Here is a 25,406-nt window from a genome sequence, read left to right as displayed (position 1 = left end):
GTTTGAGGTTTCAATGCTCATTACTGCTTTTACCGATTGCTACCCAAAGGTTGTATTCTCAACAGGATAAAACGTGACTTACAAATTACACCAGCTGGGTTCATACAACATGAACTAACCTTTTGGCTTACCACAATGTGTGAACCCAACCAAAGTTGTGCAAAAGTAACAGCAACTAGTCTTAAAGTTACACTAAGGTCATGATTTAACAGGGAGTTAAACTAGGCATTTGGGTCTGCCATATGAACCAAACAGCTGGAAGAATCCAAGTTTCAGCCAATGTATTTCAGAAGCCACAGTCCAGATAATCTGGGCAAAGCAGAGTTTTGATGAATGACACAAGTGCCAATTTTTACCTGAAAATTTATTGAAAAATGCAATACAAGATTGAACACATATCTAAATGCTACATCTAATTTTCTTCAACTACAAAAGTCCAAAATAACAGCTACATAAACTATAAAGTTTTGCTAATTGTTTATTCCGTTCCTATTTTTAAAAAGAACGAACTATTCTATACAATTGTCTTAAAAAAATTTACAAAGCTCCTTCATATCGGCAGTGAAACAGTGTGATTTAATGTGTAAAAAAGAGAACCACCCCCTCTAATTAGAATACATTTTTTTTAAAAACTGCCCCTTATATGAAAATGGAAAAATCACAGTTTATGAACTCTCACCACCCTCTTGAATCCCCAAAATTAATTTGTACTTTAATTGTTGGCAAGTGAAAATCTATTGTGTTTCCTTCTGATCTGACCAATTTGGATATTGCTGCTCTTCCTTCTGTACACACATTCATAGATAAATAGCTTCCATTTACTATACGGTTAAGATAGTTTCTAGGTCATCTCATAAATGGGGAAGGAAATAACTGGGAGCAGAGTCATGTCGTCATTATAAATAAGTAGACTGTATTTTATTTACTGCTCCAGTAATGGCAGTGCTGGTCCCCAGAAAATGAGAATGCTAGAAGCCAGGTTTATTCTGTGGCTTGGTAAGGTGACGGTGGCAGCTCTGAGATTATGAGTACAAGCAGCCTATTCATGCTCTTCCTTCTCAAAACATGAAAATCCCTACTGTCAATGGCAGACGGTTCAGGACACACTTCTGGTTCCCTAAAAATAAATTGTTTTCATTGCGCCTGCTATGGAAAGTTAAATCAGCTTGGCAAATACATCTCGAAAGGATTTACTAGCTCCTTTTTTATTTCTCCAGCATGCATGGCTTTGCAAAATAAAGTATTGCTCACTTGTGGGATGTAACTGCAGCCAGGAGGAGACAAACCAACAACTCTTGTCCAGTTACAAAGACTGCCGGGAGGAGTGACAATTTATAAGCTCAGACGATAAGCAGAAGTCCCCCTTGCAGCGAGGAAAGCAGATTCAAGCTGTACGCACAAAGGAATCTCACAGAAGAAAACCATCGCTATGTGGCAGCAGCCCCAGAATTCACATTCCTAGGAAGTTTAAGAGGATGCTTAAACACTTTCAGCCTTTACTGCAGTGAAGTTTAGTTCTATAGTTTATGGACAATAGGTAATAAAAGCTGGCAGGAGTGGCAGAATTAGACTGCCAGTCAGAGGAAGGTATGTATACATGCCTATTGTGAAGCTTTTTATGTTTCCTTACAATATGCAGAAGCAGAATAATGTAACATGAAAAAAGCATAATTTACATATATCATGCAAATCAACTTGATCTGCAAAAATGTGAAGTTTCTCTTGCTCTATAAGGCTTTTGTCTCCAGGCATACTCAAAGGAGGGTGGGGATCTTATGCTTGGCCATGAGTAGGACAGTAGAGATTAGGAAAGCAGGACTTTTATTAAACTCCTGAGTTCAAAATGCCTCGCTAATGAATCTAGAAAAACAGAAAGAAAATGGTAAATTTGAATGACCCTTAGTTTCCTTTCTTTCAGGGATATGGTTGTCTTGTTGCCCAGCTGCAATCTTTATCCTTTTGTTTTCTAGAATAGTTTTTCATGTTTTCCACTCACGTGTATCCTGTGATTTTGCGTATTTCTTCAAGCTAACATATTCCTAAGTAATATGTAGGAAAACATAATCCTAAATATTTCAACAAATTGCTAAATATACATTGTTTTGCTTCTGGTTATTGTAGAAAAAAGCAAGAAATCATACAATGTATATACACCATCCCACCTTGGACTGACAGTCTAATGCAACCACTCATCACAGATTTCATTACACACTTTTAGTAAATAAGCTAAAAATCATGAAAAGGAAAGTCAGGGTCATTTGCTGCACAGCACAAAAATGATGAATTGATGAAATTAGGTCTGGTGCATGAATGAACGTGGAGGCCAAAAGGTGAGGGGGGTAGAAAAACTCTTAAAACGGAAGATCACTAGATGGAAAGAGGGCCAGGAAAAGGGACAATCTGAAATGCATGCCCCTCATTATGTAAAGGTAAGTATCTTTTAATGAGGGATTCACATTCCATGCAAAAATGTGTATGTCAGCTAAAAAGAACAAAACATCAACGGATAGCTATCCATAGCGTACAAACATCACGCTCACAGCTGGTGAAAGGGCAAGACATGTCCTTAGAAAACATATGGAATAGAATTCCATAATAACTAATGGAATTCTTTCAAAACTTGCTTTATGCTTTAGATAACACAGCAGTAAAAGCAGCAGAAATATTAAGATTCTGCACTAGTGAAAGTGTACCAATCAACTGTCATCCACAATAAATAGCTTTGTAATAAATACATTAAGTGCTCAGAGTTTATTCTTAAAGTTCAGTGTAATATTGTTAGGAAGCTTACTTACTCTACTGTTTCACAATTACTTTCATTAATACTATTATAACTCAATCCTAGATTTATTCTCTTAGGGGGGAAAATCTGTTTCCAGATGAGCTTCCCTCTGGCACCAATCAGCAATCACTGGAAACATGATGTAATGTCCAGAGCACATTAAAGCAAAGCTGATCAAACAGCACTCCATCTCAAAACACTTCCAAAATGTTACAAACTTCACTTTGAAAGTAAAATAATTTCAAGCTCAAAATGGGATGTTTTGGATTCAAAATGTTTCACACACCACTACCTTTATATCTTTCAATCCTAAAATATTTATATTGACTCCTTAATCAAAATGCACTCAAACGTGAGAGGGAACATGCAATTTGACAGTGTAGCATTATGGCAAATAGTAAATGAAAGCTTTTATTTACGGAACTCAAGTTCTTCTAAGAAAAGGTAGATCTGTTTCTTGCTGTCTGTATCTTTACAGAGCCTTCATGTATTTCAGAAAAGAAGAATTATCCAACTAAATAATGGTCTATTTTTGAAAGATACAGGAAGTCCAAATTGGAGCTCAATCACTGGACATGCAGGTTACAACAACACTTAGAAAAGTGAAGTATTTTGAAAAAGACCTCCTACCTATCTTTTGAAAGTAATGTAAAACCAGTATCTTTTAAAAATTCCCACTCACCCATTCACAAATAGCTTGTCGCTCTTTCTCTGACCATATTCTTTAGGTGGTATATAGCTTTCTCTGATGATATTACACGTCGTATTAAGGTGCTGAGGACAGCAGCCAATGCCAGGTTCTGCTCTTCCACTCTAGTGTAATGGTGAAAAAGCTAATGATGTAATTTACAAAGTGCAATGACCTCCGTTCTTTTCTTTTTTTTTTAGGTGAGGGAAAGTTCTTTCATAAGGAATTCTAAACAATCCAAAGGAAACGAGGGAGACACAACAGCAGTGCACTGTGGATTGCCCCCAAGAAGAACGACAGAATGCTGTCTTGCAAAAAGCATTATCTGATGGAAATTAATACGTTCACTCTCCAAATGACTTTTAATTAAGGAAACAAGACCCTATTCTGACTGCCTTTGATACTATCTGCATGAAAGGAATGCCAGACTGCCTTTAATGAATGAATAGGAATTATACCCCTTATACAGATACATTGCCAGTCCTCTAAGATTAGCTTTCCTTTACAAGTATGATTTTAAATTTCTATTTGCCTCTTGCCCCCTCAGCACAAAAACCAAATGAACCAAAAACAAAACCTTCCACCCAAATTTACAAATGACTGTGGAGGAAAAAACAAACAAACCATGATAAATCACAGCCTAACCTAACTGTGTTCAGAGTCCATCACTCTTAAACTCATAGTTTAATGAGGCTAAACAGCAGATAGGATTGACAAGGAACACTCACCAAGGGCTGTAAAGCAAAACAAAGGTGGAGGGAGAAAAGAGCAGGGGAAAGTTGAATGCCTTATCACAGTTTGTTTAAAGGCTCTACGATTCACAGTATAAAAAGCAACTTCCATTGTCCGTGAACCTAGGCAACTACTGAATTACACTTATATAAACACCACAACCTCCGGATATGTTCAAGCATCTAAAGACGGACATATCCATAAAAGCGAAGGAAATCCACAGGCAAAGTTGGCTGTGGTTAGGATACGCTGGACATATTATAGATCAACCAAGTCAAATTAAAGTTTTGCACACAGTGATTTTTCTGACAACAGGGGCTACTTTTAAGTCACTGAGATGCCACACAGTAACTTATTCAAAAGGTAGGAGAGAATGCAAGCTTCTTGAGGAACAGAAAGGTGAACAGCATCACACTTAAAGGCAACATTTTTTGATAAGCCCTCTGTAGTCTTTTGACATCATAATAGAGATTCAGAAAACGGCATAGGAAAAGGAAATGCAAGAAAAAAAAATGAAATGATTTTTAAAAAGCACATCAGTACATGTAAAATATGGCAAACTGTCAGCCACAATATTAAAGACAATGAAAAGGGACCTAGAATATTAAAGAGAATCTCAAGTAAACATCAAAAAAGCACAACTTCCTAACAATAAATGATAGAATGTGTGACTGAGAGTAAATCTGGCAAGTTTGAGGTCATGGTGTTCCAAAGTTTCTTTGTAGTTCTGCTGGTATATCTTGGGTGGTCTTCAGAGAATGAAGCAGGCATCACCTAGGAAGATACAAATTCCTTAACGAAGATGGACACACATTTAAAATCTTACAAAAAATGTTTGTGAACTGCTGACACAATTCTGTAAATGGGGCAGAATGTACCAATAATATAATACTTTCAGATAATAGACTAACATTCATCTTCACTGGAAATCCTAAGCTTTTTAATAACAAAACTACAAAAAATGCAAAAAGCATACATAAGCCCAGACTAATAAGGTATCACTCATTCAGTGATTATGGTTCATTATTAATAATAAGGGTTAGCTGGCAATATGAGCCATCAAGAAAAGGCCAGGACAAATAAGCAGGTTTTCAACAGCAGAGAGACCATTCCATATTCTGGGTGGCACAACTGATAATATCCTTCTCCATGTGATTGCTTAATGAACAAGAGAAAGCTGCGGCACAGTAGGGAAGACATTCTCTACGAAAAGCTAAATCCAAAGATGGGGAATAAATACACATTATTAAATACATACATAAAGTTTGCTTAAATGTATCTAAGTATGAAGATCAGAATACAAATGCTGAAGTGAGAACATAGCTATGTTATATTTGAGAGGAAGTATTAATAATGATCAATCACCTTTGCTTTCCTTGTTATATTACGTGCATGGTGTTTCAAGGTAAGCTATCTGGTTAAGCTTGTATTTTAGCGGATGTTTTAACTTTTAAAAACCAGCAGTTTTATTGTATCACTATTTTGGATTTTTTCTCTTACTATTGCCTGGTATTGGGACATAACTGCAGAATGGTAAGATAAAAACACGAATTAAGTAAGTACATAAGATCTACATGCCTGAAGGTAGCCTCCAAGGGTCTTTTGGTTTCTAGTACATAAATGGAGGATTCCTGTCTAGATACTTGCTCAGAAATGGTCTGTTGCAACGGATACTCAAAGTCCAACCAGAAAGCTTTGTTTTTTCCGAAGACTAGGTTTGTTTGTTTATCAAATTTGTCACTGCCCATCTCCTCCCACCAGGAGGAGTTCCCTAAATTAGCCATAGGATAATTCTTCCATGGATAATAAGGTTCTGACAGCTAAAAGTATAAATCAGAGCATGATGCTCTGTCAATACATGGAGTTAAGGATGCTTCTTAGCACAAGTGCTCAGTTCTTGTTCACTCATGCATGAAACAATTCTTGACTACCTGTATAGTTCTCAAGCTTTAAACGATGGCAAGATAGCTCAGACATGAAGTGGTGCCTTACTGAGAAACACTAGCATTGATCAAAAGAAAACAGGAGAGAAAATACCCAAAGCTGAAAAAACAAAACCTATTTAGGTCCTTTTGTACAGCTAAATCACCATCGAACAACTTATGTCAGGTGAAACAAATCTGTAGCATAAATAATCCACAAGGAGAAACACACAGACAATTTCTCAAATTAAATGGTGTGCTGAGGTTTCATTCCCAAGTTGCACATTATCTCAGCACTGCACTGGGAAGGACATGAATAATTAATATATTCTTAGCTTTATCAGAGGACACTTCTCTACAAGTTTCAGATAACTTGCAATGGATAGCCACAGTGGTTGAGAGGTCTACTGCAGGACTGAACAACTCAAGCAATTGTGAGTGCCTTTTTATTACCATGAATAGTTCACACAGGTTGCCCTTTTTTAAAGTACACATTAAAAAGTAGTGATATGAAAAATTAGACTTCATGAGACTGATATAAAAAATAAAACATGGAGAAGATAAAAGGTCATCTTTTTGTGAGAGTTGCTTTTTGTGAGATGAGCAGCCATATAAATATGATAAATAAATAAATAAATAAATTGGTGAATTTGTAACACAGTCGTGGGAAAAAGTAAGTACACCCTCTTTGAGTTCTATGGTTTTACGTATCAGGACATAATAAAAATCATCTGGTCCTTAACAGGTCTTAAAATTAGGTAAAGACAACCTCAGATGAAGAACAGCACATGACGTATTACGCTGTGTCATTTATTTGTACAAAAATAAAGCCAAAATGGAGAAGCCATGTGTGAAAAAGTTAAGTACACCCTATGATTCAATAGCTTGTAGAACCACCTTTAGCAGCAATAACTTGAAGTAATTGTTTTCTGTATGACTATCAGTCTCTCACATCATTGTGGAGGAATTTTGGCCCACTCTTCTTTACAACATTGCTTCAGTTCATTGAGGTTTGTGGGCATTTGTTTATGCACAGCTCTCTTAGGGTCCCGCCACAGCATTTCAATCGGGTTGAGGTCTGGACTTTGACTGGGCCATTGCAACACCTTGATTCTTTTCTTTTTCAGCCATTCCGTTGTAGATTTGCTGGTGTGCTTGGGATTACTGTCCTGTTGCATGACCCAATTTCGGCCAAGCTTTACCTCACATTTGACTCTAGAATATTTTGGTATACAGAGGAGTTCATGGTTGACTCAATGTGTGTGAGGTGCCCAGGTCCTGTGGCTGCAAAACAAGCCCAAATCATCACCCCTCCACCACTGTGCTTGACAGTTGGGATGGGATGTTTGTGCTGATATGCTGTGTTTGGTTTTTGCCAAATGTGGCGCTGTGCATTATGGCCAACCATCTCCACTTTGGTCTCGTCTGTCCAAAGGACATTGTTCCAGAAGTCTTGAGATTTGTTCAGATGCAACTTTGCAAAGCTAAGCCGTGCTGCCATGTTCTTTTTAGAGAGAAGAGGCTTTCTCCTGGCAACCCTTCCAAACATACCATACTTGTACAGTCTTTTTCTAATTGTACTATCATGAACTTTAACATTTAACACGCTGAGGCCTGTGAGTCTGAGATATCACTCCTGGATTTTTTGCAATATCTCTGAGCATTGCACGGTCTGACCTTGGAGTGAGTGAGTGAGTGAATTTATTTATTATTCAAATTTAATTACCGCCCATCTCCCCCAAAAGAGGGACTCTAGGCGGTGTTTGCTGGGATGTCCACTCCTGGGACGATTGGCAACTGTCTTGAATGTTTTCCACTTGTGAATAAGTGTCCTCACCGTAGAATGATGGACTTTAAATTGTTTGGAAATGGCCTTATAACCCTTCCCAGATTGATGGTCATCAACAATTGCTTCTCTAAGATCACTGCTGATGTCTTTACCCTTTGGCATTGTGTTAACAACACCTGAATGCTCAAGACCAGCACACCCCTAAAACTTCGGCTTTTATAGAGGTCATACTTGCTGATGATCAATTAATCAAGGGCATTTGATTAGCAGCACCTGGCTGCCACTTAGCCTCTTAATACCTATGGAAGTAGTAAGGATGTACTTACTTTTTCACACATGGCTTCTCCATTTTGGCTTTATTTTTGTAAAAATAAATAATGACACGGTGTAATATGTGCTGTTGTTCATCTGAGGTTGTCTTTACCTAATTTTAAGACCTGCTAAGGACCAGATGATTTTTATTATGTCCTGATACGTCAAACTATAGAATTCAAAGAGGGTGTACTTACTTTTTCCCACAACTGTATATTTTGATTCACTTTAGCGTTCTTAGCAATGCTTCTAATGGCAATACCAGCAGCACCCAATTCCCTTAAGTGGTCCACTATAGGTTTCTCTCAGCCAATTGGTAGTTAGTGGACAGCTAATAATAGTATGGAAACAAGAACTGGTAGGCCAAAAGAAGTACTGTATGACATGATATCTGCAGGTTGTATGTACTGCAGACCCAACCTATTTAATCCCAAACATTCACTGCTACCACTTCAAAACTTTTTTTTTCTGCTGTTCAATGTTGTCCAATTCTCAGTGACGGCCTGGACTAGTCCCTGCAGTTTTCTTGGCAAGATTTTCAGAAGTGGTTTGCCATTGCCTCCTCCTTCCTGGGGCTGAGAGAGAGGGACTGGCCCAGGGTCACCCAGCTGGCTTTGTGCCTAAAGTGGGACTAGAACTCACCGTCTCCCGGTTTCTAGCCTGGTGCCTTAACCACTACACCAAACTGGCTGTCTTAAAACATTAGTGGGAGGCTAAATTTCAAGGGCATTTAAAAATCATGATATGACTCACAATTAGAGCCTGAAATGGGCTAGTATTTTAAACATTCTCTTTTGTATTATGGCTGGATTCTGGCCCAAACAAAATATGTACCTTTTAAGCACTGGTTTTTGCTTGTAAAGGTTTACTATACTGGATTAATACACTTTTGATATCAAGAACAGGAAGCCTCCTTAAGACTCCAAGTAACAAACTATCTTTATTCATGCCGAAAGTTAAAACTTTCCATACTCTATGGAACTTACCTGATATAAACTAGATACAGCTGTTCTTGTTATTTATTCTGCAATCTCAGTCTCCTGATGAACAACTACCTTGGTCACAGACATATCTGGATGTTGCTCTTTAGCTTCTTTGATGGCCTGAACAAGAACCTGAAGAAAAACAGTATAAAGAGTAAGTTATTGCTGTGCTACCTAACTGAAGCTTTGCACAGTCTGATATCCTATGGATTTTTGGGGCCACAACTTGTGTTACTTCAAGTTTTAGTCTAACGCTTGATGACTGCTAGCTTTACCATAGTAGTGGTATTTTATTCAAGTGACATGTTTTCTAATTTCATTTTAACTATACATTTATCCAAACAAAACAGCTTCTTCAAGTGTTTGTGAATGACATCTTGTTATCTGTTATCACTTAGAAAAACATTTGGACTCAGTTTAAAAGACTTTCATTGCTTCAAAAAAGTTCAGAATCTGAATTTACTCTCCTTTAATAGAAGCCTCCACCCATCATCAATAATCACAGCAGTCACTATAGTCTCTTACTTGATCATGATCAATGTCTGTATCTCCTGTGATGACAATTCGTTTTTCAATTCGTGTTTCTGAAATTCCACCTTTTACAGTCTGTCATGAGAAGACAAATATTAAGTCATCTTATAATTAAAAAATGACAAAACCTATAGGGATTTCAGTTAAAAAAAAAAAAAAAAGGAAATAAAACTAGATTAAATAGTCTATTAAATAGGAATATAATCCAGTTCAAAATTAGCATTAGAATAAATTTATATAATCTTTCTGACCTTTCTTCTCATAATTATGATCAAATGTCTCATTCTTGTGAACTATGGGAAAGTTGCTTTACAGAATATAAAATTAGATTATTTGATCTTAAAAGTGAAGTTAATACAACAGATTCTTTTTTGTCTGTGTCTGGCACTTCAGAAAATATTTAGTTAGAACTCATTGCAAATGCCTTGCCCTTGGAGATTAAATTATTTTCTCTATTAATCTATATTGCTATCATGGTGAGGAGCTGTAAATTATTATGTCATAAATGCTATCACAATGTCATGGTTCCTGTTATATAAAAATGCTTCGGTAAGAAAAATGATACTTCATTTGCAGATGATGCAATTTTTTGTTTTAGATTATGTCACAGTAGATGTTATCACAGAAGAAGCATGCTCTCATGTGAGAAAAAGGAGGGAATGCCTCTTAAGATGACTCTACTACTTCAATGGTTTTTCTGTCAGGAAATTTGTAGCAGTGGATTTCCTGCATTAGCAGGAAACTGGACTAGATAACTTTGACATTTTTTGATGTTTCATGGTCATGCCTTCTCTAGTTTCTAGAGACCCCAGATCTGCCTACCAGAAATACTTGGGACAAAGAGATGAGGCAAAGCAGAAAAAACAGTCTCAATCATAAGTCTTCACTTGCTTTAAAAGGGGAAAGATCAAGTAGTCTGTCCTGTTCAGACTATGAGGCGGCCAGACAGGGTTATTATCAAAACCACTCTTTATTAATACAACTATTTACAAATAGTAAGTCCTTGTGATCAAGAGGTAGGCTGGTTCTGATGAAGACCACCCTGGCAACAACGGGAGAACCGGCAAGGTTGCAGGAGGAGACTGTGGCAAAACACCTAGGCAGGATTCGCTGACTGGAGCTGGGAAAATGGAAGAAGCTAGGGCACGTGGCAAAACTGGAACTGGAGACGAGGGTCCGCGATCTGAAACACTGCTCGAACTGGGCTGACACATGGAGGCTAGGTGAGACCAAACTAGAACCACTGGGCAAGGCTTGGCTCTGGAGGCAGGACTGGACTGAACTGGACAATCCAGGCTGGACTGGGTACACTGGGCTGAAGACTCAGGACAAGGCTAATAACTCAAAACAAGGCTGGACTTGGCTGGAGATTCTGGACTAGGCTGGGAATTTGGCACATGACAAAGCTGGACTGGAGGCTCTTGACTAGGCTGGGAGTTTGAAACACGACTGGACTGCAGATCCTGCAGCCAATCGGGCTGCCTTCTCCTTCACACGCTTTTCTGCACGCCTTTCCCGCACGCTGATTGAAGGATTCAAATCCTCCTCCGAAGACTGGCCAATCAGCGTCTGTAACTTCTCCCACGCTGCTGAGTCACTTCTGAGTTTTGCTTTCCCAGTTTCTGCCTGATAAGTTTCTGTTTCCCCTTCTCACTCAGAAAGTTTCGTTTTCTGAGTCAGAAGCCGGCTGAAACCTCACATAGCCATTATCTGCTAAGTTCTTATTCTACATCTTTTTACAGCATGCCTATCACCCATTCTGTCAACTACCTTTAATGCAGCCAAAAATACATGAAACCCCATAAGGCTTCCTTTATTTCTTTAGCACTAGCTAAATAATTCTTTTAATGTGCCCTCTCCTGAGTGCAAACTCAGAGTCATTAAATCCTAAGTAGTATTTTCTCTAAAGTTGGTAATTATCCCTGAATTTTCTTTTTTGCCGAGGCATCCAGAATACTTGTGATAGTTGTTTGACTGATGCCCAAGACCATTCACGTGTCATGCGCTGCCTGCCTCTGAATAACACTCAGACACTGGTTCGTGGATCAGGCTCTGATTTATTTGCAGGGCAGGTACAGCGTTGGTAGAAAAAAGCTGAGAGTGACAGGAGCGCGCCGGTGCGGGGTTTAAATACCCCGCGCCGGTCAGTGCCCCCTCGCTCGCGGTCACGTCACCCCCCTTTGTCCAATACGTTGCCCTGCCGGTGGGTGAGGGTTTCCGGGATCGCCCATCATCAGGTTTTCCATTCCTCTGCTGATTGCTTTCAGCTGGGCGATCCCCGTTGTATTGGCGCTGATGGCTTGGGTGTGCTCCGTGATCTGTTTAGTTATTGTTTGTTGGCCGTTAGTCGTTGTGGGTTGATGGCTACTTATCTTGTACCCCTTCACCTATTTCCTTGCCATTGTCATGTGTGCCATTGTGCTGATGACTTTAGCTCAACGGCACTCATGACATACTGCCCCCTTTCCGAATAGTGTTCCCCCCCGGTTTTCTGGGTTTTTTCCGTGGAGCTGTCAAAACGCATTTTTTTTTTTTTTTCAAAGTTCCCGCCGGAGTAGCTGTCGCCCCTCCCTTTGCTCCTCCCTCTACCACGTGCCTTCCCAGGGTGTGTCCATGGTGCGCATGCTCGGGTCCTGACCTGGCGTGCGCATGCTCCAGCCACACCCTGTTTGTTTGGCTCAGTTCGGCGAGGAGAGAGGCGTGGCTGGTCGGGTGCTTCTCAGCTCCAGGTAGGGCCCTTCTTTTTTCTTATTTAAAGTGCGTCGCCTTTGTTGTGTCTCCTGGGCGTTGCCCCCAGGTTGCCCTGTTGACTTGCTTGCCACTCCCCCGCGGCCGGGGGGGCGGGGGGAGGGTGCTGGCGAACGTTTGTCACCACCCCGTGGGCCCGGGGCGGGGGGAGTGAGTCCCGGGGGGGGGAGGTCCACCCAAGTCGCGGGCTTGGGGGGGCCCTTTCCCTTGGGGCACGGGAGGCGGGGGGGGCCTGCGGGGGGGGGGGGTTTGGTTTGCTGACCTTGGTTGTGGTTTGTCGGGGTATGCCTGGTGAAATGCTCTGGTCAGGTCAGGCGCGTTAACGTTGTGCGCCGCCACCCATTCCGGGTGGGGGAAGTGTTTCCACCTGACCAGATAGTGTAGAGTTCCTCGTTGCTTGCGGGAGTCGAGAATGTCCCTTATCTCGAAGTGGTGTTGCCCGTCGATCATCACCGGTGCGGGCTGTGGCGTGCTTGGGTGCCATCGGGAGGTGGTTGCCGGTTTCAGGAGGCTGGTGTGGAACACCGGGTGGAGTCTCCGGAGGTTGTGTGGCAGGTCCAAGCGTATTGCTACCGGGTTCACTATTTGCGTGACTCGGAACGGCCCGATGTACTTAGGCCCCAGTTTTTTCGAGGGTTGGGTTGACTTTAGGAACTTGGTGGATAGATAGGCCATATCCCCCGCCTGGAACGTCGGTTGTTGGCGCCGGTGCTTGTCGGCCTGCTCTTTGTAGGCTGCCTGTGCGTCCTTCAGCGCCGCCGTGATTACTGGCCATGCTTCCGTGATCTTCCGTCCCCAGTCGCTAGCGTCCACCTGGGGTTCCGGGGGTTGAGGTAGCTCCGGTATGGGGACGAAGTCGCGCCCCGAGACTACTTCGAACGGAGTTTTCCCCGTGCTCGTGTGGACGGCGTTGTTGTATGCAACTTCGGCGAACGGGAGCAGTTCAGCCCAGTCGTCTTGGTGGTAGTTAGTATAGGATCGTATGAATTGCTCTAAGGTGGCATTAAGAACCTCTGTGGCTCCGTCCGTCTGAGGGTGCCAAGCCGTAGATAGGGCCTGTTGGGTCCCCGTCAGCTTCAGGAAGGCCCGCCAGAATTTGGAGGTGAACTGTGTGCCCCTGTCGGTCACCACACGTGCGGGACATCCGTGTAGCCTGTACACGTGGATGAGGAAGAGTTTGGCTAGCTGTTGTGAGGATGGGACCGACGTGCAGGGGATGAAGTGGGCCTGCTTTGAGAAGTAGTCCTTCACCACCCAAATGGCCGTTTTCTTCTGGCTGGGTGGGAGGTCCACTATAAAATCCATAGAGATTTCCTCCCATGGGCGGGAGGGTTCTGCCACCCGTTGCAATAGCCCCGCGGGTTTGCCTGGTGCCCGTTTGGCCCTAGCGCACGTTGGGCAGGACGCCACGTAGGTTTTTACGTCGCGCCTGAGCGCGGGCCACCAGAATTGACGCCGTGTTAGGTGTAGGGTCTTGAGGAACCCAAAGTGTCCCGCTTGCTTGGCGTCGTGTGACCTATGCAAGATCGCCTGGCGTTGCGAGTCCGGGACGTAGATTCTGCCTTCCCCCCATGCCAGGTCTTGTGCCATCGTTACCTTGTCGGGGTTTGCCAGGAACCAGGGGTCGGTTTTGAGGGCGGCGGCGAGGTCCGTGCGCATTCCCCCTGGTAGTTGCGGTTGGCTTCTTCCAGTCGCCGGTTGTCCCGCCGTCGGCTGCGCCGTAGAGTCGAGCTGCCTCCGTGCGCCGCTTCGGGTGGTCACGGCCATCCCCAGTTGTGAGGCGGATAGGACCGTCCCAATGGTGTCTGGGGCGGGCTCTTCGTCTTGGGGCAGTCGGGAGAGGGCGTCGGCCAGGAAGTTCTTTTTGCCCGGCATGAACTTCAGCTGGAAATTAAAGCGGCTGAAGAATTGGGCCCATCGGACCTGTTTTGGGCTAAGGCGTCTAGGCGTTAGTAGGGCCTCGAGGTTCCGGTGGTCAGTCCAGACCTCGAATGGTTGGGTGGCTCCCTCGAGTAGGTGTCGCCATGTCTCTAGTGCCGATTTCACCGCGAAGGCTTCTTTCTCCCAGACGTGCCATCGCCTCTCTGTCTCGGAGAACTTCCTTGACAGGTAGGCGCATGGTTTCAGGAGTCCCGTGGGGTCTTTCTGTAGCAGGATGGCTCCCAGGGAGAAGTCTGAGGCGTCGGCTTGGACCACGAACGGCCGTTCTGGGTCCGGGTGCGCGAGGATTGGCTCCGTAGTGAACAGCGCTTTCAGCTTGTTGAATGCGGTCTGGCACGCGGGAGTCCAATTCAGCACTGTGCCTGGGTTCTTGGCGCGTCGGGTGTCCCCCACCCCTTTGGTTTTGAGGAGGTCCGTTAAGGGGAGGGCTATCTCAGCGAACCCCCGGGCGAATGACCTGTAAAAATTCGCGAATCCGAGGAAGCTCTGTAGTTGGCGTCTGTTGCGGGGCCGCTCCCAGTTTAGCACCGCTTCGACTTTTGCGGGGTCCATTTCAATGCCGTCCCCGGAGATTCGGTACCCCAGATAGTCTAGGCGCTCTTTGTGAAACTCGCACTTTGTAGGCTTGGCATAGAGCTGCGCCCTTCTGAGCTTGTCGAGGACTTGCCTGACGAGGGTCACATGTTCCTCGTGCGTTTTTGTGTAAATAAGGACGTCGTCGATGTAGACCAGGACCCCTTTGAACAGATGTTCATGCAGTACCTCATTGATGAGCTGCATGAACACCCCAGGGGCCCCCGCGAGTCCGAAGGGCAGTACTTTGTACTGGAAGGCGCCTAGGGGGCAGTTGAACGCCGTCTTCCATTCGTCCCCCTCCCTGATTCGGATGCGATAGTACGCCTCGCGAAGGTCCAGTTTGGAAAAGACTTTGCCCGTGGACAGGTGGGCGAGCATGTCCTTCACCAGGGGTAAGGGGTATTTGTTGGACAGGGAAGCCGCGTTTAGGCCCCGGTAGTCGGTGCAGAGCCGTAGGGTCCCGTCTTTCTTCTCCCGGAATAAGACGGGGGCTCCGACCGGTGAGCATGCTGGCTCTATGAATCCCCTGTCTAGGTTTTTATCGATGAACTCCCGGAGGGTTGCCATCTCCTTCGGGGTCATCGAATAGATCTTTGGTCTAGGTAAGGGGACGTCGGGCAGTAGGTCGATCCGGCAATCCGTCTTGCCTTGGGGGGGTAGTTGGTCAGCTTCTGCCTCTCCGAAGACCTCGGAGAAGTCGGCGTATTGTTCTGGTAGGTCTGCTGTGGTAGCGGCGTTGTCTTGTGTGGTCGCCTCCGCTCGTCCTACCGTGGGGTTGGTTCTGCCCGCTGGAACTGGTGCTCGATACTCGCCTTCGCCGAATGTGAAGGTGCGGGTCTCCCAGTTGATCCGCGGGTTGTTTGTCGCGAGCCATGGCATCCCCAGGACTGCAATGGGCCGTCCGATGTGCGTGACTACGAACGATGTGCGCTCGGTGTGAGTGCCCATTTGCAGGGTGACCGGCTCGGTTTGCAGCGTGGCTGGTTTCCCTCCCGCTGTAGAGCCGTCCAGCTGGTGGAATGCCAGCGGCGTGGGGAGGGGGAAGCAGCGGAGGTCGAGTTTGGCGACTAGGTCGGGGTGGATGAGGTTTTTTGAGCACCCAGAGTCCACTAGTGCCGCGGCCGTGGTGGCTCCGCTGCCGGCAGAGAGTTTAATTGCTGCCATTATTACGGGGCTTTCGTCGTTTCGTTGAGGTGGTCCGCGCTGCTGTCCCACCGCCTGCCTCGCCACGCGTTTCAGGGCAAGCGGGGAGCATTTCCCGCCGGCTGGTCGGGGTCTGCGTTGTCCTCTTCCCCCCAGTAAGCGTCCCAGCCCTCCTCTGGTGTCGCTGTGGCCACGGTCATTCGGCGGTGAGGGGGCGGCCCCAGGTTGGGTGGTTTGGGGCTAATTTTCGGGGTGGGTTTGGGCGCGCTGGTCGGCGGTCGGTTGGCGAAGCAATCCACCGTCTTGTGCCCTAATTTGCCACACCTCCCGCAGGGCTCCCGGTTGAACTTCTTTTTTGGGTATATGGGGCCGGCCATCCCCCCGTGTGGTGCGGGTACCTTTTTCCCGGCATAGTTTGTGTCTTCCGTGGTTGTCATGAGGAAGGTGCGGTGCGCGTGTTCGGCTTTCCCCGCGAGGTGGATCCACCCGTGTAGCGTTTCTGGGTCGTCGCGGTAGAGGGCCCATTGGAGAACGTCGCGGTTGAGCCCCCTTTTGAACATTTCCAGCAGGGTGGTCTCGGACCAGTCGCTGACCTTCCCCGCGAGGGCTTTGAACTCCAGGGCGTAGTCAGGGACCGTGCGTGTGCCCTGTTTAAGTCTTTGGAGTGCGCTTTTCGCCCTTACTTTGGCTAGGGGGTCTTCGAAGTAGTTTTTCATCTCATTGATGAAAGCAGGGAAGGTGGCGAGGGCGGGGGAGCTGGACTCGTACAGTTGGACGTACCAGTCCGCCGCCCTGTCTTGGAGTTTGATCGCCACGGCGGCGATCTTGTCGGCCTCGGAGCCATAGGAGTGTCCGTGCCTCCCCATGAACTCCCTAGCGTTCGTCACGAAAAACGAGAGTTTTGTGGGGGTCCCATCAAAGATGGGGAAGTCCTTTGGGGCCCGGGCGTTTTGTGCGGCCCCGCCTCTCGCTTCCCGGGGTGTGGTGTCGGCCGCCTGTGCCGTCTGCTGGCCCTCCGCTGGCCCGTGTGGGTTCGGTGCTTCGCTCGGGGTGTGGGCCTGTGCGGGGACGTCGTTGGGTGGCGCGGGGGGCATAAGCGACTGGAGCATGGTCCGGAGTTCCGTCAGTTGAGCCCGCATGGCCGCGAGTTCAGCTCGTGCCTCCTCGTCCACAGCCCGCGCCGCCGCTGGGGCCGGTTCCGTTGGCGCGTCCTTGGGGGTGGGTTGCCGGCGGGGTTCATCGTCCCTCTGCCGCGGGTCCGCTTCCTCCGCCGTCTGCTGGGTGTCTCCGTCGTCCTCCTCCGTGTTGACCGCCGTTGGGCTGTCGCTCCACGCCCGTTGCTGGGGTGCGATGTGGGGCGCGGGGTCCTCCGCTGGTTTCGGAAGTCTTGCTACTCCCTCCCGCGGTCGGGTTGCCTCCGTCGCCATCTCCCCTTGGGGTTGGAGCTGAGGCTCGGGTCGGGTGGGGTGGGCGTCCATGGCTCCGGGAGTCCGCGGTGCCTCTGGCCTTGGTCGGTCCTCCTCTGTCTCTTGCCGCGCGGCTCGCCCTCCTTGCCCGCGCCGCTCCGGCCTCATCTTGCTGGTCTTCTCGCCGTCTACTCCTCCCGCGGCTCGTTGTCGTCCGGTGGGGCTCGGCGAGGCTGAGTTTATGACTCTCAGCTTTATGTCATGCGCTGCCTGCCTCTGAATAACACTCAGACACTGGTTTGTGGATCAGGCTCTGATTTATTTGCAGGGTAGGTACAGCGTTGGTAGAAAAAAGCTGAGAGTGACAGGAGCGCGCCGGTGCGGGGTTTAAATACCCCGCGCCGGTCAGCGCCCCCTCGCTCACGGTCACGTCACCCCCCTTTGTCCAATACGTTGCCCTGCCGGTGGGTGAGGGTTTCCGGGATCGCCCATCATCAGGTTTTCCATTCCTCTGCTGATTGCTTTCAGCTGGGCGATCCCCGTTGTATTGGCGCTGATGGCTTGGGTGTGCTCCGTGATCTGTTTAGTTATTGTTTGTTGGCCGTTAGTCGTTGTGGGTTGATGGCTACTTATCTTGTACCCCTTCACCTATTTCCTTGCCATTGTCATGTGTGCCATTGTGCTGATGACTTTAGCTCAACGGCACTCATGACATCACATGATAGTACTACTTCCACTTTGATACCTATCTCACTATTTCAGGAGCAGAGGCCACTTTTTCGTGATCTGTTGCCTCATGTATCCCCAGTGATATTTCTATGCACTGTAACCCCCTCCCCCAAAATGTCAGCAAACCAGAACCTGGTTCCATCAGCAGCATCTTTGCATTACTTACTTCCATTTCTGATGCCTTATAGCAGGCTGTATCTACATTTAAGTTTAGACCTTTGGTGTTAGGGTTGATAGGGCTGCTATCAAACCTTAAGACAAGTGCAATAATCCCCCAACTTACCAATTTCTCTCAAGTTTCCCTGATTCTCAGAATTTGAGGCAAAGCCTTGCTTGAGGGTTCTATATTGCAAGGTACATTTTTTAAACTTTTTTTTTCGTCTGAGGTCTCTAACAATGGCTAAGCCAATTCTCCCAACTTCACCACAAATACCAGAAGTTCAAGAATCAAACAGGTTGGTTCTTAACATGCAACGAAACTCTCAAGAGGGCATCTGTAACTCATGGTATGTCATATCTTTTGGCTCAGTTTCTTTTTTTCAATTCATATTTATTATTTGTAATCAAAAGCTGTAAAACTAAAGGATAAATTGAACCGAGCATCTTTCTAACTACTTATGTAGCTAGGGAAGTAAGGTCCTTTGTGTTTCCCTTACTCTTGAATACATATTATTCTATTTCCTTTCTCCACATGTGAATTCCAACACCACAATCACAATTTTCACCAGAACACAAGCTTTTCTGATCTGTAACAACACCCGTCTTATAACAAAACAGTGGTCCTGTGTTCTGTGCATTCTACTGCCAATTTTATCAGGATTCCAAAGACACACAAAGATGAAACCTGTGTACCTCATTTTTGACATGCATGCAGCTTATCAATGAATCATATACCTGTTAGTATTGGTTTTACCTTTGTTATCTGTGTGGTTGTAGTGCTGCTGCTGGTCTCTGAAGTGATAGTCTGAGCAGTTAGGAGAACTCCTGGATCTAAATCCCCACTGCCATCATCAGTCTATGGCAGAAATACATAAAAACATAAATTACCTCCTTGCTCACCTACAGTGAGTAACTCACTCAGCAGGAAAGATGTCAGGCTCTGCCTGCTAACCAGTAAAGACACAGATGCTAGGGTAGGCTTAGGTTCTGGCTTTATTGAGAAAACAGAGTGCATGCCTTTAAAAAGCTGAGAGTGAGGGGAGCGCGCCGGAACGGGATTTAAATAGCCCGCGCCGGTCAGCGCTCCACCCCACCTTATTCCAGGTGCGTCCCACGAGTCCCACCAGTTTCGTCCTTGTCCTGTGAGAGGTCGTTCAGCCCCCCTGTGCCCCGGGCGTCGCCTCGATCGCCTTCCTGAACGGTAATGATTCATTGCCGGGCGATCAGGCTCTTAATCCCTTTTGACAGCTCGGGCGCGCCTCTCCTGTTGTCTTGTCAATTACCTTTTGGCAACTTTGTATCTTTGTCTTCTGCACCACTGGCTTTGGTTGTTACTTAGTTTCCAGCACCTGTTGCTTTCTTTTTGTTTCATGGTTGCCTTTTGCCTTAATCCGCCAGGCACCCATTTCCCTGTATTGTCATGCGAGCCGTTGCGATGTCACAAGCATCGCAACGGTGATCATGACAAAAGACTACATTCATAAAAAGTAGTAACCTGAAAGACTGCTTCTAAATGACAAGAGATAACATTACTAAGCAACTATACAGGTAGGATTTGTGACATGAAGAACAAAATTGGCCCATGCCAATTTAGTCCAGTCCCCGCAGTAAACAAGTGGATGCCAATAAGCAGTTTACAAGCAGGACATTTGTGCAACAGCATCTTCTCATCTATCTTCTCAAGGAACTGGTATTAAGGGCTGCCCTGCTTCCACTGACATAATCAATTATCAATTATGACTAGACTCCATTCCTGTACCACAGTCAATGGAAACAATGTACTTTTAAAAAATCTTTCGAGATGTTTTCTCAAGGCAGTAACAATTTTCCTTTTGCTGAATATGAGGCATAGCTTTTCTCCTAGAGGAGGAAAACTGCTTGTCAGAGCATCTAGTGTACATATTTAGGTTGACAGAGCACAGGTTTACCAAGCATATTTGCCACAGGGAAAAATAAAAAATGGAAAGTACTTTGTAGCTACTAAAATAACAAGGAAATGGTTTCTCCTTGAATCTATCTTTGTGTAGCTCTTTGAGAAAAGCTCCCATCACATCTGCTTCCTTCTGGTACCATCCAACATGCAAGCGATCCTAGTGAGAATATACACTGGGAAATTTCTACCCAAGAGTGCAAACTGCCCAAGATGTAACATAAATCCTGAGCGATATCTCTGTTCTTACCCTGGGGCCATTACTTGTATGTTACTGGGATCCACAGCAGCTGTCCCTGAATAATGATTCTGGAGAGAAACATACTCACAAATCCCTATTACACTTTAAGCCAGCTCAGCTCTCAGCACAGAGACTGGCCTAGTGCTCCTAGATTAGGGCTGGATATCATTTGGCAATTAAACGCCACACTTAAGATTTTCAGGAGACTGACAACCACAAAGTCGCCCCATCAGGTATGTGAGCAGGGCAGTTTTGGGATTCTGGACAGGGAGTTTGTAAATGTGGTACAAACTTTGAGATCTTATATTATCATTCTATCTGTTTCCCACTTCAAAAGCTTGGGAAACTATATTATCAGTTTTCAGCAGTCATGGCTAAAATGAGCTCTGTGGGCCATAAAAAGGGAACTCAAGAGCCGTGGCTTGCCCACTCCTGCCTCAGACCAGTAAGATTTCCTAGCCTTTTTTACACAGTTATTTTAGGTTGTGCACACGTTCATGTATAATACCCACACAACTCTGTTTCAGAGAAACATGAGTTTCTCTAATAGAATATTGGTTTTTCTCACAGCAATTGTCACAAGTGGAATTCCCGGCAGCTATAGAAATATCCCACTGAAATAAAATATTCAAAACAATTTAGATTAGAAATTGAATGAATGAAACCTCTTAGATTTTCTAGCAACCATATGAAATATATGAAATAACACCGTAACACTAGATGTGAACCGGCCTACCTGTGCAGCTTCATATGTTATAGTCTTGGTCTCTGTGTGGACAATTGGAACTTCTTTAGTTGGAATTTCACTTTTCACAGTATTAAACACATCAGAGATGGTCACTGTCTGAGTTTTCACCAGGGGGGGCTACAAAATAGGAGTTTCAAAGTAAAGTACATTTAGTCACATCATATCAGTATTACTTAATGGAATGCCGACATTTATCTCATAGACACACCATGGACTCAACTATACATCACAACTGTTATGTTGTTTTGCACTCATTTGCAGAATTGTGAAAATTATGATGAAATGCAATGACTTCATGCTTTTTAAAAACCTGATTGGCCAAATAATGGAAATTGATTCATTCTTAAGAGCAGTGTTAATGTTAATGAGTAGAAATTTCACTGCGGACATCTACGTACATACTAATATATATGTGCTGTACCATGTAGGGAGAATATCAAGTGTTTTGACATGCCACAATATTTATTTGTTCAGAAACTCCATGAATTTAAGTTGAATGTAGGAAACCTACAGAGAGTGCATAGGCAACACCTGCAGTTTGAAATGTGAAGTCCACCATTTTATATCAAATCACTGCCAAATCACCATTTATGGATATTCAACTCGCAAGAGTAACAGGAAGAGAAAAATCAACTGTGCCACCACCTGATAATTAACTCAAAGAGAACATACTGTTAGTAAGAGTATCACAAGGCTTGTCTCACACAATCATATTCCCTTTGCATTTCCAAAGACAGACAGGTATCACCTTAATATCAGATTACATATTCAGGTATTTTAGCAGATGGGATTAATAGATAAGGAACACTGAAGCAGGCAAAAAAATATTCTAATATGAGGGAGGCAAGTTGTATTTCCAAATCTGATTGTAATGACACTGAATACTCCAGACCTTAAGAGTTGCTTTGCTGCTATTGTTGCAATGAATTAAAAAATAGTATTAGTATAGTTATTCTGATATATAAAAATCTTTAGCTTTTTGTTTTTCCTTTTCTTTGCATGAATGCAAAAATTGTTTAATTAAGACACACCTATTTCAGGTAAGAATGAAGAAGGGGGTAATAATTTATATAGACAGCACAAAATTAAGTAACCGATTAGTTTTGGGAAATTACTTCGGGACATCAAAACTTAATCCTTCTTCACGGGTATGTAAAACATTATGCTTGCTGCAGTGTTTGCAAAGTGACTCAAAAAATGTAGCATAGGCGTTTGCAAAAGATATTCTGTGTTCACGTTTACTACCTGGAAACAGCGAATGAGAGCAGGAAATTCATTATCAACATTTGGATTGCAAAATTCTCCATTTAGCTTTCTAAGTGGCTTGCAGGTTATTTTTTTTTCTTCAACACCACAGGCTTCCTCCTCTTGCTCATGGAGGTACAATGGAGGTGAAACAGAGATTACCGGTATTTCCACCTCAGCCTGTTTTGAATCCTCAGCTTCCTTTTCCATATTTGAGTAAAATCCCTTTTCACACCTTAGATCTTCCTTGCTCTCAAGAGGAGCAGTGGCACCCTCCTCTTTCTGCTCCTTGCTGTTTATTGAAAAAGAGTCTGATTCAAGAATCTGTGTAGGCTCCAGTGTGGTTGACATTTGGCTCTCACTAAAGCCTACTGAATGCTTTGGGACCTCCCATTCAAAGTGAGAGATAATACTTTTCCCCTCTGTCATTTCATCTGCATCCTCTTTGAAGGGACAGTCACGTACATTCTAAAAAGAAACGAATACACAAAAGAAGGCCAGAAAGAATTAGGAACAGGGTGCACTTCATCTAGACTCATTAGAAGACTCATTAGGGCCCCGTGAACACTACTGCAATGGCTGAAGATGAATCTTTCAAGTGCCTTCAAAAAGGCTTTGTTATAGTCATTCTGACATACAGGCAACAACAGTACCACACTTACAAAGAGTAGGTCTTTTGTGGTCAAGGTCAAATATTTTTGAATATTTATATTCTCCTCTTTGTCAGAGGAACTTGCCCTGGTCCAGCTCCAAGTCTGAAGTGGGCAAGACTACTGCAGCTTTCTCTGTAATAACAAGTGCCCTTTTAATAAACTGAGAACTAGAAGTCATTGGACCAATCAACTAGTCTCCTGCCAGCTGGAGATTAATGCTACTTCTGAAGAGGTGCAACATTCAGACATCACTGCGATATAATGAACATGCACCTGAGATCATCATATGAATCATAACCCAACTAGATGTGATCTGCTATTTCCCATCTAAATCTGAAAAAAGTCTGCAGGCTGAATGAAGCCTTCACTCCCCCCGTACTATTTCTCAATACCCACTCTTCCCCACCTGACCTAAGCTGCTATGAAGTGCACTGGGAAAATAGAGATATCACATTATCCTTACTACTTACATGTAAAACACAGATCTGACATGTGCCATACTGAAAGCTCATTATGTTTTAAAAACGTAAGCACATAAATAATGCTTTCATACTGCTGAGGAGGAGGATTCTTACTTTAAACACATATTTCAATTTCTTATAAGAGAGAAATAATGCTGTCCATCCAGAAGCTACAGGTATGGTCTTTTAAAGAGAAATTTGGAATTTCCTAAACTGTTCCTTTGGAAACAAAAGGTTTTCTTATGACCAAAGTCCTTATAAGCTGGACTTCTTTTCATGCGTAATTCTAGGAATCATCTTAATTGCTGAAGTGCTCAATAAAGCTGAACTTCTCAACAAAGCACAACAGAAAATGTACTACTGACTTTTATAAGAATTATGATCCAAATGATAATGACAAGAAAATCCCAAATGCGTATGACCCAGAGATTATCAGAAGCTAGCTCATTATTTACTTATTTACAATGTTGCTTGTCTGAAAATACATGACAAAACACACTGCAAATATCAAACAGGAAACCTCTGCATGCCTATTTTCAACTTTTACTGTAAAATGAGTAACAACATAGTGTAAAACAAAGAAATCCAATCAGCCTAATAGAAAGTAAGGGTATCTGTAGCACCAGAGCCAAACCAGAGGATTTCACCAAGGATGGTTTTATACTGTTTTCCATCATGAGCCTGTTAGAAAGTTCTCAACTAGATTATCATAAATCTCAGCCCTTCTACTACAACTTGAGGAAAGGAATAGTAATAGAAAAAAAAAGACAAGGATGAAAACATGCTCAAGATTAGAAATAATATAGAAAATTTGCCTGGTCCAATCACCCACTGAATAAAATGAAACATTTTTAATAGGGTAAGATGTGTAGGCAAAGCCAGAAATTCATGAACCCCAGTATTAAAGAATGCTTGATTCCAAATCTGATTTTTCATATTAGGTAGAAAGCCAGCTTGTTACAGGCAATTAATGGAATTAACATTTATAATGTATGAAGTGACTTTGCTGCAAGGGATGAAATCTTTATCTGCATTATAAAAAGCTTGGCAAATATCCAAAGTCTGGAAAATATTCTTCAACAAAGTACAAATTTGACTGAAGATGACAAGAAATCACTCATTTTGGGTAAATGATTATACAATAACAGATTATAAAGATTTTTTAAAAATAAAATCTGCCTTATTCAATGAGGCAAAGAAAGCCAGTTGAATAAAGGGAAAACACTTCAATGCTCACTTATTTCTCTAAATTAAGATGATGAATTCTGCACCACCTAGATGGCTCAAATAGTATATGCAAAATGTTTTCAAAAATTTTTGCTTGTCAAATAGTATGTAGAGAGAGAGACATACAAACAGTGGGGCTGTTTGGATGAGACAAACCAAAGACTAAAGACCAAACACTTTAAGAGTGTTAAATGTGAACTCTCCAGCTTATAACTATTGGTTCTTCCCTTCTCAATAACAGTCTTAGCAAAGGTGTCTGTTTCTATCCACCATGGTACCAAAATGATGAAACATAGATTGTGATGGCACAATGAAAGCTTTGTCCTTCTGTATTTGTGTCATATCACACTCAAATATACAAACAGTATTATTATAACACACATTTTATCATTGTTCCCCCCCCACCCAAAATCTGGATAGTATGACCCCTTGTAAGTAATCTGGGCTAAATTTTTTAACC

The 25,406-nt window shown here is 43.8% G+C and overlaps 1 protein-coding gene across 26 annotated transcripts in view; it reads right to left on the bottom strand.

Annotated features, from left to right (window-relative positions):
• Positions 1-346: 346 nt before the first annotated feature.
• EPB41 (erythrocyte membrane protein band 4.1) overlaps positions 347-25,406 on the bottom strand; it is a 122,761-nt gene continuing 97,701 nt past the window's right edge. For 17 of the 26 annotated variants that reach the window (XM_063311980.1, XM_063311968.1, XM_063311969.1 and 14 more), the window contains 6 exons: positions 22,606-23,073; positions 21,349-21,477; positions 19,196-19,297; positions 9,734-9,814; positions 9,212-9,340; positions 347-4,976 (listed from right to left, as the gene is read on the bottom strand). In XM_063311980.1, the coding sequence (XP_063168050.1) occupies positions 9,245-9,340; positions 9,734-9,814; positions 19,196-19,297; positions 21,349-21,477; positions 22,606-23,073 (876 nt within the window). In that variant the 3' untranslated portion in view covers positions 347-4,976; positions 9,212-9,244. The remainder of the gene's footprint in view (positions 4,977-9,211; positions 9,341-9,733; positions 9,815-19,195; positions 19,298-21,348; positions 21,478-22,605; positions 23,074-25,406) is intronic. The other 9 variants (XM_063311983.1, XM_063311984.1, XM_063311993.1 and 6 more) reach the window with 1 other exon arrangement.

Source organism: Candoia aspera, chromosome 10 (assembly GCF_035149785.1).
Source record: "Candoia aspera isolate rCanAsp1 chromosome 10, rCanAsp1.hap2, whole genome shotgun sequence".
Classification (NCBI taxonomy): Eukaryota; Metazoa; Chordata; class Lepidosauria; order Squamata; family Boidae; genus Candoia; species Candoia aspera.
The sequence above is the reverse complement of the archived record's forward strand: the minus strand, read 5'-3'. Positions and strand labels throughout refer to the sequence as shown.